The sequence below is a fragment of the Perca flavescens genome, chromosome 13 (assembly GCF_004354835.1).
Source record: "Perca flavescens isolate YP-PL-M2 chromosome 13, PFLA_1.0, whole genome shotgun sequence".
In the NCBI taxonomy this organism is placed as follows: Eukaryota; Metazoa; Chordata; class Actinopteri; order Perciformes; family Percidae; genus Perca; species Perca flavescens.
Window position 1 is genome coordinate 19338627 of NC_041343.1, and position 15812 is coordinate 19354438.

The following is a 15812-nucleotide window of genomic DNA, read 5'->3' on the forward strand; positions in this document are numbered from 1 at the left end:
GTCATGGTATTTTTTATTGTTATGTAGCATTCTACAGCCAAGTTTAAATTTGAATTGTAAACATGTTTCTCAATGAGATGAGCAGCAGAAGGACAGGCTGTAGTGAAGATGTCACTTAGAGGCAAATCATTAATGAAACAAATCCCAGGAAATAAAAACTATAATAATTGTACACTTACTATATGGATACATTTCAGAATAACTAAATAATTTGTAAGCCATGTATTGAAATAGCAGTTATTTGGGGTAATATCTAAAAATAAAATTCACTAATATAACAGTCAGTCAGTAATTTGGTGCCCGTGGACTAACTCCACCAAGTTTCACTTGACACCAGTTCAAAGTGTAAAATGCTCTCATTTCCAGTTTATGGAGCACTAATGTGACTTGTTCTTGTAGAATGAAGAAATACAATGCTTATTAATAAGATGTTTATTTCCCTACAGTCACCTGGATAATAATGACATTAATATGGATTAAATGATAATGGACATCTAATACACATCCAACAAAGCACAGCAATTATTTTAATATTCGGAAATGTCATGTTCTGAGAAGTGTTAATGGAACAAGTGTGAAGCCCAGTGGACACACAAGGGACTACAAAATGAAAGCACATCATTTAAAATTCTTAGAATTTCTTTTAGTAAACTTTTCTCATACATTTCTCAGTAGAAGTAGAAGAGACAGCTGCACCACTCTTTGTCCATGGTCATTTTCAGGAGTCTGACTGACTACACAGATCTTCTTCTTTGTTCTATTGTAACGCTCCCTTTGGTCCATAGTTCAAGGTTGTTGTCTGCAGTTCTCTTCAAGTTTTTTTTAAGTCTTTATTTCCAGCTCTTCCATTTAAACATTTTACTTTCCCTTTTACTTTCCCTTTAATTCAGTCCTCAGGTCTGCAATTTCTTTTGCACTAGAGAGAAAGACATAATAGATTTTACATTAAAACCAACACATCAGCAGTTATTTTTTATTCCATAACTGGGAATGTTTTAGTGTTCACCTGAGGGGAATGAGAATGATTCCACATGTCAGGTTGAGCTGCTGAAGGATTGTGAGAGGGCTGGGTGTGGAAAACTGGAGAGAAACACAGATGAGGTTTAGTATCACACAACCAGAAATGCATGTGGGCAGGGGGTTCATTCTTGTTTGCATGCATGTGTTTATGTACTGTACAGACCTTTGGAGGTGGAATACAGGCACTGGGTGTGTTGCTGTAGATATGGTTGATGGCTTTCTGGAGGATCACAGCCTGCTGAGTGAGGCTCTTCAAGTACTCTGAGCTTTCCTTCATACTGTCATGGTTCTCCCCAACCTGTATGTTTACAACAATGAAGTCTCTCAGTTAAAATTATGAGCATATGGCATACATATAACAACAGCAAACATGGCATTGCAGCATACCTGGCTCTTATATATTGAATACGCCTCTTTCTCGTGTTGAAGAGCTGATCGAAACTCTCCTTTACTCTCGTATACAGTGGCGAGCAGATGATGACTGCACAGAAGATAGACACGGATAAAATAAAATAAAGAATGAAGGGAGGGAGCCATATATGAATAGGGCAATCACAGAAACCTGGATTCTAAAGCCTGTCTATCATTTTCTCAGATTGTCTGTAACCGTAATGTTGTGCAATCTGTGTTTGATGAATATAAGAAAACAAGAAAACAGAGGAACATGACAACAAACTGTCTTACCTTTGTGCATGCTTCAGGGATGTGGCACCGTGGTATTTTGAGGTGGAAATTAAGGCATTCTGTAGGAACTTCAAAGAAAGCTCATACTCCATCAGTCCATGAAGTACTAGACCCAGCATACTCTAATGTCATGGAGCAAAACAGGAACATTAACATCACCAACAGATGGACAATATGTAATTATACCTTCTAACACAAATAAGGTTTCAAGTTGCCATTGCCTGTTTGCATTTTCAGTATTTTATCTACCTGAACTTCTTGTTTATTTGTTTAAAAAAAAAAAAAACATGTGGGGTCCTGATCCAACACTTTATTCATCTTAAACGTCTCCCCTACAGTACTTGAAGGGAATCATCAAACATTTTTGCGCAGAAAAGTAAAGAGCAACACTATGCAGGTGAGGCCCCACTTACATCCAGCTGTGCGACTTGTGGATGATCTTCTCCACTCACAAGCAGTGTGAGGTACCGAGCGCGGTACAGCAGATGTAGGGAGGTTGAATGTCGGCCTCCAGCAAAGCAGTACAGGGCCAGGTAAATCTGAATTGCAGATAGGAGAATACTTCCATGTGAAGTCACAAGTGAAATATTACATTAATAGAGTTGAGGAAGATGTTTGTAAGAAAATAACAGGGTTAGCATGTTATGGTTTGTGGATCGATGAAAAAGGTTAAGGAACTCACATATTCTTGTATGGTCTGTGGATGGTCTATACCTTTTATTCTCTCACTAGTCATAACAGCCTTTTCCTGGTGGCTGAGGGCCTGTGAGATATGGAGAAATAAGGGGAACATTACTTTACAAAAGCTCCAAAATTGTTGTGGGTGACAATACAGAAGACCTGTCTGGAACCAGACTAGGTAAAAGGTCATGGTAGAAGAAAAAAAAGTAATGTAATGCATATTTACATCTGCATATTCCCCCAGGATGTAGCAGATCCGTCCCAGGAGACGCAGGCACATGCACACGTCCTCATGCAGGACCCCACATACACTGCTGAACAGAGTCAGGGCATGGCTAATCAATTCATAGCCATCTTTGAGTAGCCCTAAAAGCAAACATAAAACACTACTGATGAGCCTAGAATTTACAAAAAAATAATAACATCTGTTCTTTACATGAAGTACACTAAACTAAATCCAGATGGTTGTCAGTGTCTAAGAAAGTTACTTTTTTAGTAGTTACCAAGGTATTCTAAATGATCATTTTTCATCCTAAACATGACTCTAAAATTAATTAAAAAAAAATCACAGTTCAAAATGGGGACAATACAATGTCCATTTGTGTTATCAGTTGCCTAGCAACAGTGTTCTAAAGAGTAGACCACGCCCAGGAATAAAGAACTTTCTGGACCATGTGAATGTAAAATATACTGTTAACTTTACTTCCTACATCGAAAACATTGACATTTTTAGCTCTATCACATTTGTGTGTGTAGTGTTATATGCTGAATAATGTAATATTACTGTGTATTGATGCTTGTAGGGAAACATTTTCTGCTACACATCCCTCACAGTGCCTGTGTAGCTGGTAAGGATATCATTTCGTGCTGAATAGCACATCAGCAGGTGTAGATAGTTTTTCACATGGGCCCTCCAGTTAATGGTCACGTTAAGCACCCAGACAAGGCCACCACGCTACTAAATGTACACATATATATCATATTTTTATGTTCATATTTTATGTTTTCTCACCCTGCTGTACTGCCACCTGTGCGTGTTGCACAAGTCGCGTGGCATCTGTTACTGTAAGTTTAAGATGTTTGACCACAGGGAACATGTTGATGACATCTTCCTCGCCAAACACTGGCCTGTGCCGAGACTCAAACACATACTCCCTCAGCTGCACCTAAATACAGAGTAAATGAAGAAAGGGAACAGCTGCATTTTAAAGCTGCACTAGATAACTTTGCATTTCGACTAACATCAGTTAATGCTGGAGATAATTTAAATCGTTAAGGGCTTGATGGACTTCAGCAACCACAAATCCTGTAGCATCTTTTCCTTAACCAGCACTCAACTTATATGTAGCCAGACCTCTGTCTTATTAAGCATCAAATATGAGCAGAAATTTTTTTCTCTGTGAACTTGACAGGATAGAGGTGCGGCCAAAAAAGACCTAAATCTAATCTTGGCTACTGACAGAGGTTAAAATGGTGTACAAAAACAAAAAAGTTTTTGCCGCAGATTCAACCATTACCATGCACCATTTTTTTTCAATCAAAAGAGAACTTGCTACAAAAGGTGTAGTTTCAGTTCAAATTATTGCTATAGTGCAGCTTTAAGATTGACAGAATTCATTTAATTTCATAGGTAAATGTGTTATGAAGAGAAGCATGTTAGGTCTGACCTGGATGCCCGTCTTGATGGCAATCTCTCTCAGTAAGGAGATCCTCTGAAGGCTGTGCTTTTCTATTACTCGGTCTACACTTTCACTGGACACAGAGAGGATGGCAGTGTCAAATCCTGTTACACATATACAGTACACGGAGCACACGCACACACACATGCACAAACACACACCTGTCTATTGTGTAGTGGTAATAAACTCCAGCCTCAGTCCTGATCCGGCCCCACAGCTCACTGGGGGTCAGTCTAGCCCACACGCTGTCTGTCAACAAGGTGACTCGACTCCCGTGGCTCCTGCGCCGTCTGCTCCTGCGGCGAGAGAGCAACTCATCTGAGCAGGAGTCGCTGAGACAGGAGGACGAGCTTAGGAGGCAGTTTAGGAAGTGACTGACAGCAGCGGAGAAAGCTGCAGGTTCCACATCCTGGGAGAAAATAAAATGTATCTGGATATTAAAAACTTCATGCTAGATTGCAAAATGTTATTTTAATATTTCACTTTGAGCACTTCACCTGTAGATAGGTCCTAAAGATGTGTTTTGCACTTCTGACGATGACTTCACTGATAGAAATTCTCTGTGAAGGAACATTTGATCAGTTATGTGATCAGTAGGACTTCAGCATCCTGACAGAGAGTTGTCATTCTTTATTTACAAGTGTTTTTTTTTTATGTTCTATACAGCAAAAAGTAGTATTTCTATTCTATCATATTACAAAAGACAGTGATCAGAGATAACCCTGATAAAAACTTTAGAAAAAACTTTGATCTCAACTAAGTCTAAGATTGACGTGCAAAGATGAGTAGCAGCCTAAGCCCACAGTCGTCTTGTTCTTGTTATTTCTTGTTCAGTGTATTGGAGATATTAACATTTCTGTGGTCTAGCAGGTTTAATCTTGAGTGGTTTATAGGCATTTTTCTGTAGCTTCATTTCCTTGTCTTCTAGCGATGTTCCTCGAGAGTCAAAGGACAAGGAACAATTGTGCAACTGGCCGTTGTAATAATAATATCTACATTATATCCTCATCTTCTGCCTGGAACAAAATGTACAGAACTGCCGTCAAGCCACATTTATAAATATCTTATTCAATCCTTCACCAGAAAAAAAAGTAAGTACAAGCAAGTACCTTTATGTGGCTGAGTCTCTCTCTCTCTTCCACCCTGTCCAGCTCAGTCAGTAAGGTGCCCAGGTACCGTACGTTCACACCTCGCTGGTGCAGCACTGAGGTCAGGGTCGCTCCATCCATTGGCACTACTGTGTGGTCGAGACAATCTCTAAGCTATCACACACACACACACGCGTGCGCGCGCACACACACACACACACACACACACACACACACACACACACACACACACACACACACAGAAAGTAGAATTATCGATATCATCTTAAACTGCACATGATAGATCTGAATATTATTGCTCCACACAAGACTCACCACTGCTGCAATCTGATTGGACAGTAGAAAAGCAGCTATGTCCCATAACAACTGTCTCTGCCTCTGAACCTCCTCAACACACTCAGAGGAGAAACGAACGCCTGCAGCAAAGACACACAGTTCAATCATAGTCAATTTTTTCTTTTTTACTTTATATACATGACCATGTGTGTGTGTGCACTCAAGTGTGTTCAATACCTGGAGAGCAAACATTAGGATTGAAGCGGATGTCAAAGCAGGAGTCACTCACTGATCCAACAGCTTCACAAGCTTTCATAATCACATTTTCTACAAAAGTAAAATATGAATGCATTATTACAGTAATCAACACACAATCAAACAATCCTCACCACGTTCCTTGGCCTCAATCATGAGTTAACAATGAATATTTGCATATTTTGAGGGTCTATTAACTGTGATGTAAGTTTATTAATAAACATTATAGTAAGTATTTTTTTTAAATTAGAATGATATAATCTTGATTCTAAATTTGGGAAAAATAATTCACCATCCTTTTAGTAATAAGTAGTATTCAGATCCTGATATGTAAGTAAAAGTAGGAAAACCACACACATTAAAAGGACTGCATTCAAAATCTTAATTAAAAGTAAAAACTTAAGTACAACAACAAGTTTATCATTATTATCAGCAAAATTTACTTATTTATGAAAAGCCATAATGCAGCAGAATGACCTCTGTAAGAGTTATATTATTATTTATTATATCACTGGGTCATTATTATTGGTGCGTAAACTTGAAAGCAGCATTTTAATGTTGTAGTAGGTTGAGGTGGAACACATATTAAGGAGTTTTATCTATAACAAAGTATCCCAATTTTAAGAATTGATTCAATGTTTTGTATGTAAAATCTTAATTTGTAAAGTAAATAGTAACTATAGCTGTCAGGTAGTGGGGGAAAAAAAGTATAAAGTAGCAGAAAATGAATAACCTCGAGTAAAAATTGTACTTTCAGTCAGGGGTGTCGGACTGGGGGGAAAAAGTGGACTGAGTACCCAGGGCCCTCCTGTGAGGAGGGCCCAAAAAGATACTAGAATGAATAGCTGTGGATGTGGGGAGGGGCCCATAGAAAATGCCTTTCTACAGGGCCCAGAATGTTGTGCTATGCCCCTGCTTTCAGTAAGCGCAGTACATCACCAAATAGTTACATTCAACCACTGGGAATGAACATCCAACCTCTGCTTTGTAAGCCAACATGGATGAGAGGTCCTCAGAAAAACTGAATAGTTATAATATATTATACATAAACTACATCTGCTGATGAAGATCATGCGATGTGTTTGAAAGCTCCAAAACAACTACTAAATGGACCTTATAATGAGATTGTTTTTTCCAGCTGTTGTTTCCAAGATCAAGAATTAACTTATCTTAATACTGTTTGGCTTATTTTGTATCTCCTCACTCAGTTTTCAGTCTGATTTCTCCTTGCAGAAACCCAATTTCTTCTGGTTTTAAATTAAATTAAACCTAATTTAGCTGGTCTAATTCACCCATGTCAGCACCTGCTGTGGCTGTTTCTCCAGTTCTGGGCTTATAGACCGACTCTTCACTCTTCTCCGTGGCTTTATCTTGTTCTTCTGGCTGAATGAGCCCCTGGGACACCATCTTGACATAAAGTTCATACCTGCAACAGAAAACACAAAATAAGAGCGATAATATCCATTTCCAAAGCTCAGGTCATCCCGCTGGATTAATGGTTACATGGTGGCTGCATCTGTGTCCAAACATTCAGCAAAGGGTTCCACATCTACTCTTCCTCACCTATGCTGGACGAAGGCCTCTATCAGCTCTGGTCTCAGGCTGGCCAGGCTGTGATGATGTTGCCGTGGGTAACCAAAGCTCCGACACTCTTTTGGCACCTCCCTCCTCTCCTCTGTCTCTGAGAACTGGAAGTTAAGGTCGGGGGGGAAGGTTCGGAGAAGGTCCAAGATGTAGGGTCTTCCATCATTACCCAGGATGCCTTTGGTCTCGATGCCAGAGCAAAGCTCTACTGGGCTGTTGCTGTGGTCGAGCACTTGGTGACGTTGGATTCTAAGCGGTTTACTGGTTTTATCCAGAAGCTTCAGAAATCTGGAATAATGTTGAGAAAATTAAAGGTTGCATGTTTGAACTTATACTTAATCATGCTCTCAATACCTGAAATATAATACTTTATTGTTTTTTTTTGTGAGTGCGTGTTATACCTGGGGTGTGTAAAAACAGTTTTTCCATAGTCATTAGAGCCATAGACAACACTCTGCTCCTGATTTTTCTCCAGTATCCCAGGAACAATGGTCTGAGCGATAACACGGATGCCACGATAATCCACCACAGCTGTTCCAAGTGTGTGAAGCCCCTCTATGTCGACAGATGCGTATGCCTGTAGCAGAGCAACATAAGTATTTTTGTTTGATGGCAAGAACATGAAGGAATTATAGAATATATATAACATGAATTATTTCATATATTTGAAAGTGAAAATATAAGAAGAAAAGCAGCAAATGCAACTGTAACTGCAGGGCAGACTATTTTATTGTGTATGACTGTTGAATATTGTTTTTCCCTTTTAAATTCACATAGTCACACCCTTACAGAACTATTGAATGTAATACTGTCCCTTCTGCAACAAATATACTTTTAAACGGGACAGATAAAACAGTAAATGCATCCCAAACACCTTACAAATCATGCAGGTATTGCGGTGAGGATCTACCTGCGCTCCTCTCAGGTCACACATGGCAGCAGCATGAGCAGCAGCGTTGCCCCCTAGTGGGCGGTAGTGCTCAGCTATGTCGAACCCCAGGCTGAAGAACAGATTGTTCCAGATGAACATCTGCATATGAGGCGCCTCCCCTGGGTTTAACGGCATGACGTTACCGTCAATAACAGCTACAGCACCTTGTGTTGCAGCGGCAACAAAGTCACTGTTGGTCTGGATGGAGGGGATTAAAATCTTGTTTAACACAGTTTCACTTGCTTAATTTCAGCAGTACAATCTAATCTAATTCCAGAGCAGGAAGAAGAAGGAATGATCTATATAAGGTATTTTATTATGAAAGATCAACAGTACAGAGGAAGTGTAGGAGGTCTTATACATCTGAGATCTTTTACATCTGTACTCCTGGTCAGGGATGATCTCACAGTCACAAGTCTGCTTCTTTAACCATTAATCAGTGAGGGAATGGGAAAGAAGATGTCACAGCAAGAAATCTGGGGTCTCACCTTGAATATGCTCCTCTCTCTCTTCAGGCGCTCCTGAAGGGAGTTTCTGGTGAGTTCCCTGCATCCCTGCAGCTCCTCATTCCAGTCCCGACTCTGTGGCCATAAGACACAACCTACCTATCAGCATCAACATCCCCATCCGTTAGCTTTGGATGCACAATGAAATATGTCTGCAACCTGCCCAGCTGTGTGCTCGTCCTGGCCCATGCGACTGGTGTGTGTCTCCTCTGCTCTGACACAGTCAAGGGTGTGATCTCCATGACGGGCGATCCAGGTGAACACCTGGAAAGGTGCTGCGATCCGCTCAAAAGGGTGTTGCTGAACTCTGGTTAACAAATAGTGACAGAAAACATTTGCATTGGCATGAAAGTATTTAATGTCACTGTCTAGTATTACAGAGCATCATGTAAACTACCATTGCTGTATTTGCATCCACATATTGGATCGATATGAACACTTGTTGTTGTATTAACATGTAGTTTCCAGCTTGGTTATTACAGTTTGCTCACCTCTTCTTCTGCAGGACACTGAAGGTTTTCCTGAAAGCAGGGCTGACTTGACTCAGCAGCTCAACTAAAGAGTGGCAAAGGATTTTGGGAACTGCAGGTTTAGGGTTGAAGTTGAAGGCAGTTGACCTGGAGCAGTCAGAGCATAGCACAAGTTGAATCCAGGTAAGTTTCTACTGTCCTCATCGTACATAATTGTTGTTAGTTTACTGCTCTTTGGGGTCGGTGTTGCTCTAATAAATATTTGCTTAGTTGTGGAACTTGAAAGAAATAAAATATGAGAGTGATGCTGAGAGTCTACAGCCATGCTAGCAGCTCTGTAAGGCTGTACTCAGGAACAGTGGTACCTTGAGCTAAATGCTAACATCCTAAATATTCACAATGGGAATGCTAACATGCCGACGCTAAGCAGGCACTTTACCCCAAGTACAGCTAAGGCTGACGGGAGTGTCATTAGTTTTGGTATTTGGTGATAAACCAAAGAATTGACAAATTGCAACGTGATGGCGCTACATGAAAAGTTAAGGGATCACCAGAGTGATTACTTTTCATCCTGACCGGGGTCATGAATGTCTGGAGTGCCAATCCATATACGTAAGCTATTTCTCAGGTTAAGTGAAAATTTTGACCTGCTGATGGCACTTGAGGAAAGGTCAGGGGATCCCCAAAGTCATTAGGATTCATCTTCTGGGCAAAACGAATGTCTGTACAAAATGTCATGGCAATCCATCAAAATCGTCCTTCATCAAAAGTAGTGGACTGACTGACCAAAATTTTTATCCCTAGAGCCATGCTGCAAGCATGGCTAAAAACTTTTCAATTTATATAGTTTGGCAAACTTGCAAATGGCTGAACAGTTTAGCACTCACTGGTTGAGGTAGAAGCCGCGTGTAGAGGATGTTATGTTGAGTTCTCTGTTCTCCATAGTTAGGACATTGATGTACATTAAGTCCCCATGCATCTTCCGGTTTCCTGGAGGTGGGTTCCAGCTGCTCATGGTCAGAACCCGCAGGCATTGTAATGGCTGTAATGATATTTTCATAAGTCTCACTGTTGCTTCACTATAACTGAACACATGTATAATTGTCGTATACAATCTCAAAATGTGATCGCTCACCTTCCAGTCATCTCTGAGTGGCTGCAGTGGAGTAAGTGGTCGGTCCTTACATCCAGGGAGGATGTATTCTGGAGGGCTGCAGTCAAAGGACTCCTTTTCAGAAGCTCCCCTGTTCCCTGACCTGTCACTATCTGACGGGATGAATATGGAAATGAAAGGGTTGAATGGATACTGACAGAAATGCTCAAACAAAACCTAAAGTGAGGAGGTAATGAGATAGTAATATACCTTTGTCTCCTCTGGTGTAAAAGGTCAGGTAAGAGAGTGAGCGGCAGTTTACTCCGTTGTATGCATCTGTGGGGTCAAGACTCCTCAGAAGATCACGAACATGTCTGAGATGAAGACGAGCATCACGCACTGTGTAAGGATCTGCAACAAGATCAGAAAAGATGATTATAAAGTGTTTCATTCAATCCTATACAAGTGCCAAATGAACGGAAATATTGTTCTTGCATTTTATGAAAGAAGATAACAAACAAATCAGCACGTGTGAACAATATGGTGAAACAGTGCAGTAGAAAGTGAGAAGAACTTATGATGTTATCATAAGATCATATGATATCACCTATAGCCTTGTAAAATGAACAACAGACAGTATTTAAGTATTGCCTTTTTTACAAAATACAGCTGCAAGTGACTGGAACATCTAGAGGTTTAAAGTGAGTGAAAGCAAAGCAAAATAAAACTGTAATTTGGTTGTGTGGAGTCAAAAATTATGTTGTAAACCTTCCTGGTTGAAGCCATTTTCACCACGTTTGCAAAGCCAGATGAGCCTTTGCAGTTTTGAGACATAAAGAGAGAGCGTCTGTATGACACCTGTGGAGGTTAGTGACAGTTTTGGATGAGAGGTCAACATTGTTCAGACTAAAAAGGGCCTTCTTGTGACATGTGAAGTTCTGAGGTCTAATAAAACTGACTGAAGTCAGATGCTGACAATGTTGCACTCTGAAGTGAACAACACACGTAGTTCGTTCACTTAGTTCATCACAAAAAGACAACTTATAAAGAAGAAAGAAAAGGATGAGGCAGTTACCTTCCACCACCTTGATCAGCACTCCGTCCTGGATGCCCTGGATGGAGCGTAGCTCTGTGAGGCTGTCGAGCACGATGCCTCCCAGCTGGAGGGAAAAGCATGTGCGGTGGCAGGTGATCTCGTGCTCCATCAGCACCTGGTGCAGCTCCACCACCAACATCTGGCCTGACACCTGAGAGGAGAGTTGGATTGGAGTGATTCAAAAACGTGATGATACAGGGAAGCATTTTTAAGACAATAATGATGACAGAGGTACACAGAACCTGAAGCTCAAAGCTTTCTGTTCCGGGAGGTTGAATTCTGACAGTAAAGTCTGTCTCTTGGAGATCAACTATGTCACCGATGCTGAGTTTCCTTTTATCAGCATCAGACTGCTGTGGGCGACCATCCTCAGGGCTTTCTTCAAGTTGACCTGGAGGCGCAACAGAAGAGACAAAATAGGTGTGAGGATGAAAACCTTTTGCGTGTTATGGAGGACCACTTTTTCCATAATTAAAATGAAAAAGGTAAAATGAAAAAAAAACTATTATATATCAATGCAGCACAATTAGGTGATGATTAAATGTCAAAAAGAAAAAGGAAACTGGAAAAGGAAATTGTATACTGAAATGATAAATGGATATTATTAAATTACAATTTGTGAAATGTCCATCACTTGAAAGAAAATTTAAAAAAAAAAGCTTAAATTGAAATGCTCAAATTGAAATGTGTAATTAATGAGAAGAAAAAAACATACAAAAATGAGAAGGGAAAATAAATTGAGATATAGGTTTTCCATTTCACACCCTCCTTCTTGGGTTTGCCCTTTTCCATTTGGTTTTATTTTACAATTAAATTATGGCCTGGGTACTAAAATATTATAATAGTTCATAAGAGTTAAGTAGAGTTTTTAATTCTGAAAAAAATGATCCTCCATAGCGTGATGACCCACGGTACAAGCTGCCACTGGAATGTTTGAATATCACATCATTGAAAAAAATAAATAAAACCACTCACCTCTGACATGTGGTGCTGCCAGAAACAGCCTGTCAAATAAGAACAAGGTTTTCTTCATCTCAGCCTCTTCCTCCTCCACATTTGACAGAGCTGTCTTTTTGTCTTCCTCTTCCCTCTTTGCTGGGTCCTGGCATTGAATATATTCTGCATTTAAATCTGAGTAATCTGTGAGGTCCTCAGACAGATTCCTGTTTGTTTTTCCGTGGTTAATGTTACAGCCCTTTTCATTTACATTCTGATCTGATGCCACAGTTGCCTGTCCCATCTCTTCATCATCCGGATCACTCTGTTGTGTCAGGTCTACACCACACTCAGCAGGGCCAAAGCTTTCCACCATGTCAGTGCTTGTGATGCTGTATTTTGTCAGCTGAATGTCCTTTTGTGACTCAATGTTTTCATCCATATTGTTGTTGTGTGCAGTCGCCATCTCTGACTCTAAATTAATGTTTTGTTGTTTGTCTTTAACATTCTCCTGTGTTGGCTCTGTCCAGGCAAAGTCTGTATTTTCCTGAGCAGTAACAGTATCCTGTTGCAACTTATAGACATGTTCTTCATCAGTGTTGAACTTCTCCATTAGCTCTGCATTTTGTTCTGTTTGAAATATATGCTTTGTTGAAATGGAGGTGAGTTCCTCATGGATGTGATTCTCTTTCGGCTCTTGCTCAGCTTCCTTGTCTATATCTCCGAAGGCCAGTTTTTTTTCTTCGGTCTGTCCTTCCACCTTCCCTGGCACCTCAACAAAAACGTCCATGTCAGCCCAGGTTCCAAAGTCTATCCTTTTCTTTTGTTTCTCTGACATCACTTTAGTGACAATTTCTGATTGTTTCTCTCGTGATGTTTGTGCCTCCAAGAGCACATCCACCTGTCTCAGTATTTCATGTTCATCCCAAACATCCACAACCATCTCTTCTGTAATGCCAGCATTTGCTGGTGTGTTTACTTCACTCTCTACAGTCTCATTATTGCATACACGTATTTCTGTTTGTGCCTGAACTTCTGCCTGTGACTCAGTCTGAGTCTGCACCCCCATACCGATTTGTGTCTCCACTTCAGTCTGTGTCTCAACCTCAGAAAACCCCCTGTTTCTCCACATGTTGCTCCTCTCTTGTCCTTCATCTCCTGGCTCATCCACCCTCACTCCCTCTTCCTCCTCAGACACCAGCAGACACACCATCGGCTCCACCAGAGTCACGTCCCCTCCCAGGGTGCTACTTAGGACGATGTCAGGAAACAGGAAGTGCTCTGGTTCGAGGGCAGGGTTTGTCACGCCGGTGGAGGCGGTTAACAGATCGTCCTCCAAGTCGTCCGACAGACTCAGCGATTCACATTCACTCTCTTCACTGGATAGCAGAGGGGATCTTTCTGCCTCACTCTGGACCGGTGCATCCTTACACTTAAAGTAATTTGACAGTGTGTGACAGCATTGGACTATGTTTCCCATGGTGCCTATGTGCACACAACAGCAATACAACTGTGCAGGTGGCCTAAGAGAGAAAAGACCACAGTATGTATGCAGGTTCAGGGACAATAAACTTTAAAGTTGATTACAAATGGGTTTTATTTATGCAGCTTCAGCCAGCGGTTCTATTAATTATAATGTAGGTTTTCCCAAGTTATTTGCAATTAAATTATGCTTTTCAGCCTGACATTAATTTACTTGTTAAATCTTAAATGCATTATTAGTTTGAATTAAGCTGCAAAGTATGAACTGCAGCAGAAGACTTTGTCACTGTCACATGTGTGTCTGCTTGTGTGCCATGTGTAAATGCAAGCAGCTAAGAGCCTTAGACAACAGCTGATAAAAGGAAGATTATGATGTGTTCCTGCAGTGGTGTCACCTTACAGAGGAAAGGACTGGAAAAACTCAGAGACTAAAATCTCATCAGATGAACTCTGGAATGATGTTGGATATGTGTGAATCCTGGAACACAGATGAGAGGATACGCTGAGTACAATTTTTAAGGAAAAATCACCTTTAGAGTTACAGTTGTTTAGCTACACAAAATGTCTAAATCAAAACAGCAGAATAATAGACTCATTTTTTATGTCTTGAATCCCAATTAGAGTGTTCATAAAAGTAACACACCTTATTCAAGTACACGAGAACACAAAGGTGCAGCAGAATCCATGTGCATGTATCTCAAACAACAGAAGAAAAAAACAGCATCAATATGACATTAGTGTAATCATTCGATGGGCCCTACCAGCCAGTAAAGAGAGAGGGAGAGACTGCCAGTCTGTGTCATCTTCTCCAGAATCCTCTGCTGTTCATCCTGCTGAAATGAGAGAGCTGAGTTCCCCAGTCTTTCCTCTACAGCAGGAGGCTCCCCTGTCCTTACTGCGGAACCACGTTACACAATGTGTACATGTGTCTGCCCTTCATGGGTAGAGAAGAGCTGTGAAAGAACATGTATAGGCCCTCTCTTCACACACACACGCGCACACACACACTCACACACATCTACACACTTAGTACCTATCCAAGTCCAGAAGAGGGCAACCTCTCTGCCGTTCATGATGTAACTTCCTGTATTCAGACCGGTCCATGCACTCTCTATTAACCTTGAATGTGAGCATGTGCAGGAGGTGTATAAATAGCAGCAGCAGGAGGTCTGGCGCCTCTTTATATTTTGAAAACTACACAAGACATGAGACAGCAAACCTCTCCCCAAATACAAAGTCCTGAAAAAAAAAAGCCTTCAGTATTTTGTCTCCGTTCCTCTTCACACACTTTTAGGCAAGAGTTCTCTGAACGTAGCTCTCTGGTTGCCATGGCAGCTCTGCAGCATACATTAACATTCTGAGCACAGTCTCCAAGACAACTGTGGGAACATTCTAGAATGGGACGTTTGCTAGGAGACAAGTTACATGTGTTACCAGTACACTAAATACTACATTTGAGTGTGAGCGATACTGTAGTTTGCAGTAACTGAATGCAGTAATTGAAAGACTCAATATCTCCAAATGATTGTCAATAAATTCATCAATCAAAAATGTTCCTGTTAATGTTCTCAATGCATCAGTATATTCTCCTGTTCATTTAACAACTCACAAGACACTTTAATTTAGTTTCATTTCATTAGTTCACTGCATCATTTAAATATTCAGCTTAGGCCACACCATTCGATCACAGGTAAACTAAGGCCCATGTTAATAATAACTACAGCTTTCTTTGGCCTTTTGTGTGTCCACAGATGTCTGCATCATTCAGTGGGCTTCTATGGCATGTTGCAAAAATATCTGTATAGTAAAAAAAAGATGCAGATTGCAGATGAAGGGCAGTCAGACTGTGAGTCATTAGCCTACAATCTTCCTGCACACACTCTCTTTTAATATTTGTCAGTTGATTGTAAAAGCCTAGAAAATTCAGAGATACATGTCTATACATCTTTTACTTTTTTTGGAAAATTCAGCAATGCACACAGATCTGGCCATATTTTAATTTGGTTGTAC

General features: G+C 40.6%; 1 protein-coding gene across 3 annotated transcripts; it reads right to left on the reverse strand.

The window, feature by feature from the left end:
- Window positions 1-676: 676 nt before the first annotated feature.
- LOC114566825 (clustered mitochondria protein homolog) lies at window positions 677-15080 on the reverse strand. Of its 3 annotated transcripts, none has more exons than XM_028595604.1 (31): window positions 14564-15080; window positions 14203-14280; window positions 12360-13843; window positions 11627-11775; window positions 11364-11535; window positions 11057-11146; window positions 10559-10699; window positions 10331-10461; window positions 10083-10237; window positions 9217-9342; window positions 8885-9032; window positions 8708-8800; window positions 8199-8417; window positions 7690-7865; window positions 7268-7576; window positions 7009-7130; window positions 5687-5776; window positions 5489-5589; window positions 5174-5326; window positions 4562-4624; window positions 4226-4473; window positions 4053-4137; window positions 3398-3551; window positions 2612-2751; window positions 2387-2467; window positions 2118-2243; window positions 1705-1826; window positions 1408-1501; window positions 1184-1318; window positions 1007-1080; window positions 677-916 (listed from the first exon to the last, which is right to left on the reverse strand). In XM_028595604.1, exons 3-31 carry the CDS (start codon window positions 13798-13800, stop codon window positions 871-873), a joined length of 5184 nt encoding a protein of 1727 aa, XP_028451405.1. In that variant the 5' UTR covers window positions 13801-13843; window positions 14203-14280; window positions 14564-15080; the 3' UTR covers window positions 677-870. The 3 variants fall into 3 exon arrangements, with proteins under 3 accessions (XP_028451405.1, XP_028451406.1, XP_028451407.1); XM_028595605.1 differs by lacking the exon at window positions 14564-15080 and adding an exon at window positions 14446-14487; XM_028595606.1 differs by lacking the exon at window positions 11057-11146.
- Window positions 15081-15812: the final 732 nt, after the last annotated feature.